At 41.6% G+C, this 2,500-nt stretch overlaps 1 protein-coding gene across 2 annotated transcripts in view; it reads right to left on the bottom strand.

Moving 5' to 3' along the window:
- The window catches only part of agap1 (ArfGAP with GTPase domain, ankyrin repeat and PH domain 1), a gene marked incomplete at its 5' end in the record, with an annotated part of 135,275 nt that overhangs the window by 75,550 nt on the left and 57,225 nt on the right, over window positions 1-2,500 (bottom strand). For both annotated transcript variants that reach the window (XM_080053142.1, XM_080053143.1), the window contains one exon: window positions 1,722-1,863. In XM_080053142.1, coding sequence (XP_079909268.1) covers window positions 1,722-1,863 — 142 coding nt within the window. The remainder of the gene's footprint in view (window positions 1-1,721; window positions 1,864-2,500) is intronic.

Consider the following 2,500-nt stretch of genomic DNA (forward strand, 5'->3'; position numbering starts at 1 on the left):
GAGGGACTATGGTGACATGTTTTGGGTTTTTTGTCAACCTATTCAGATATTTTGGAAAGATGATCAATCATGTTAGAACTGAAGTATAATGTATTGTTTATTCTTATTTTAACCTGATTTAAAATATAGAAGCAAGGATTACATTTTGGAAGATGACCGAAATAAACTTAGATGATCCTGGAGCGCCCTCTGCTGTTGAGTGTTTGCCAATGCACAATTTTTTAAATTTTTTTTAAGATTCTTTTTTGGCATTTTCAAGCTTTATTAGACAGTACAGAGTTGAAATGGGGAGACAGAGAGAGAGAGAGAGAGGGAGAGAGAGGGGGGATGACCTGCAGTAAAGGTCCACGGGTCGGATTCGAATCCGCAACCACTGCAACGAAAGCCGGAGGCAATATGGTACGCGCTCTATCCACTACACCACCGGAGCGCCCATGCCAATGCACTCTTAGAGAAACTGGGACCCACTTCATTTATTCACCATCACATTCATAACCGCAAAGTTCTTCTTTTACAAAATGTGTGAACACAGTTTCACTTATTTCTAAAGAACACACAGTGAGTGAGTGAGTGAGTGAGTGAGTGAGTGAGTGAGTGAGTGAGTGAGTGAGTGAGTGAGTGAGTGAGTGAGTGAGTGAGTGAGTGAGTGAGTGAGTGACAAAGATCACTGCATCCACCCACAACGCAAACTGGAGACAGACAGAGAGAGTACAAGGGTTTTAATGTGTGTGTGAACACAGATCCCATTGTTCATTTAGTGTTTAATCTTATCTTATTCTTGCTCTTTTTTTTTGTATTTAATATATACATTTTTATCTTTATTTCCGTCTCCTCTCTTCATTATATGTTTTCCTTGAGACTGTGTTCATTGTGCATGAGGGAAACCTGGGTGTCTTTTGAGTGACAATAAAGGTGATGGATGGATGGATGGATGGATGGATGGATGGATGGATGGATGGATGGATGGATGGATGGATGGATGGATGGATGGATGGATGGATTGAAAGACTAAAATCTGGTAAAAACTATTTCTACAAAGTGTATTGAGAGCAGGGAAAGAGTGCTGCATGGTTTGTTCTACTTAATGAATCATCGCTTTTACAGAAAATAATCCCACTAATATAATGTCTGTATTTAGTATTGTGTGTCCAAGATACCATCAAAACCAAAAGACAAATGTTCATTCAATTAGTTTTTTTAACTGTAATGATGCAAAGACACCACCAGGAGGCAGCAGCACCTCAGGAAAGAAACAAGTGTGGGAGCAAGTGTGTAAATGTGACTGTGTGGCTGAGAGTGGCTGTGAGTGAGTGAGTGAGTGAGTGAGTGAGTGAGTGAGTGAGTGAGTGAGTGAGTGAGTGAGTGAGTGAGTGAGTGAGTGAGTGAGTGAGTGAGTGAGTGAGTGAGTGAGTGAGTGAGTGTCTGTCTGTCTGTCTGAGTCCCTGCCTGCGTGTGTCTATGTATTGTGTGAGTGTGTTCATGTGTGTCAGTGTGTGTGTGAGTGTGAGTGTCAGTGTGTGTGTGTGTGTCAGTGTGAGTGAGTGAGTGAGTGAGTGAGTGAGTGAGTGAGTGAGTGAGTGAGTTTGTGTCTGTCTGTCTGTCTGTCTGTCTGTCTGTGTCCCTGCCTGCGTGTGTCTATGTATTGTCTGAGTGTGTGTGTGTGTGTGTGTGTGTGCGTGTGTGTGCGTGTGTGTGTGTGTGTGTCATTGTGTGTGTCTCACCTTGCGTGCCCACCAACACCAGTGGTAGATCCTGTGTGTTCCTGAAGTTTGCCAGTCGACTGAAGTAATGATAGACGGTCTGGAAGCTGGTCTCATCCTCCAGACTGAAGACAAAGATCACTGCATCCACCCACAACGCAAACTGGAGACAGACAGACAGAGAGAGTACAAGGGTTTTAATGTGTGTGTGTGTGTGTGTGTGTGTGTGTGTGTGTGTGTGTGTGTATGTGTGTGTGTGTGTGTGTGTGTGTGTGTGTGTGTGTGTGTGAGTGTGAGAGAGAGTGTGAGAAAGAGAGAGAGCGAGTACAAGTGTATTTATATGGCACATTTAAAAGTGCACTATGTACATGTATGGTGTTACACGAGTAAACATTTTCTAAGTTACTGTATATTCTCATAACTGAATAAACAAACTTTCCTCACAGGTAAAATATGATCCCTGGAACACTGTTTGAAGTTAGAAAGCTTCCTGAAAAGTTACTGTTTCACTGTTGTTGTTGTTTACAGCAGCAGGGCCCACAGTTTGGTTTACAAAACATATTCTAGTCTTACGTTTGGTTCCAGGTTCCTCAGAATAATTTAGTTTATGATGATAGAATTATTCAATACTAAGAACGACAGGTATAGAAAATATGTTTTATTTTATAAACATTATTAGATGTATTCATATAAACTGTTTCTGATTCATAGAAGTAGAAAGCAGACGTTATGAGTAAACTGGGTCAGAGCAGATTGTTTTATTCCACCGTCCGAGTTCTAAGTGTCTAGACAGAAGCCTC

The sequence above is a fragment of the Ammodytes marinus genome, assembly GCF_949987685.1.
Source record: "Ammodytes marinus genome assembly, chromosome: 24".
Lineage (NCBI taxonomy): Eukaryota > Metazoa > Chordata > Actinopteri > Uranoscopiformes > Ammodytidae > Ammodytes > Ammodytes marinus.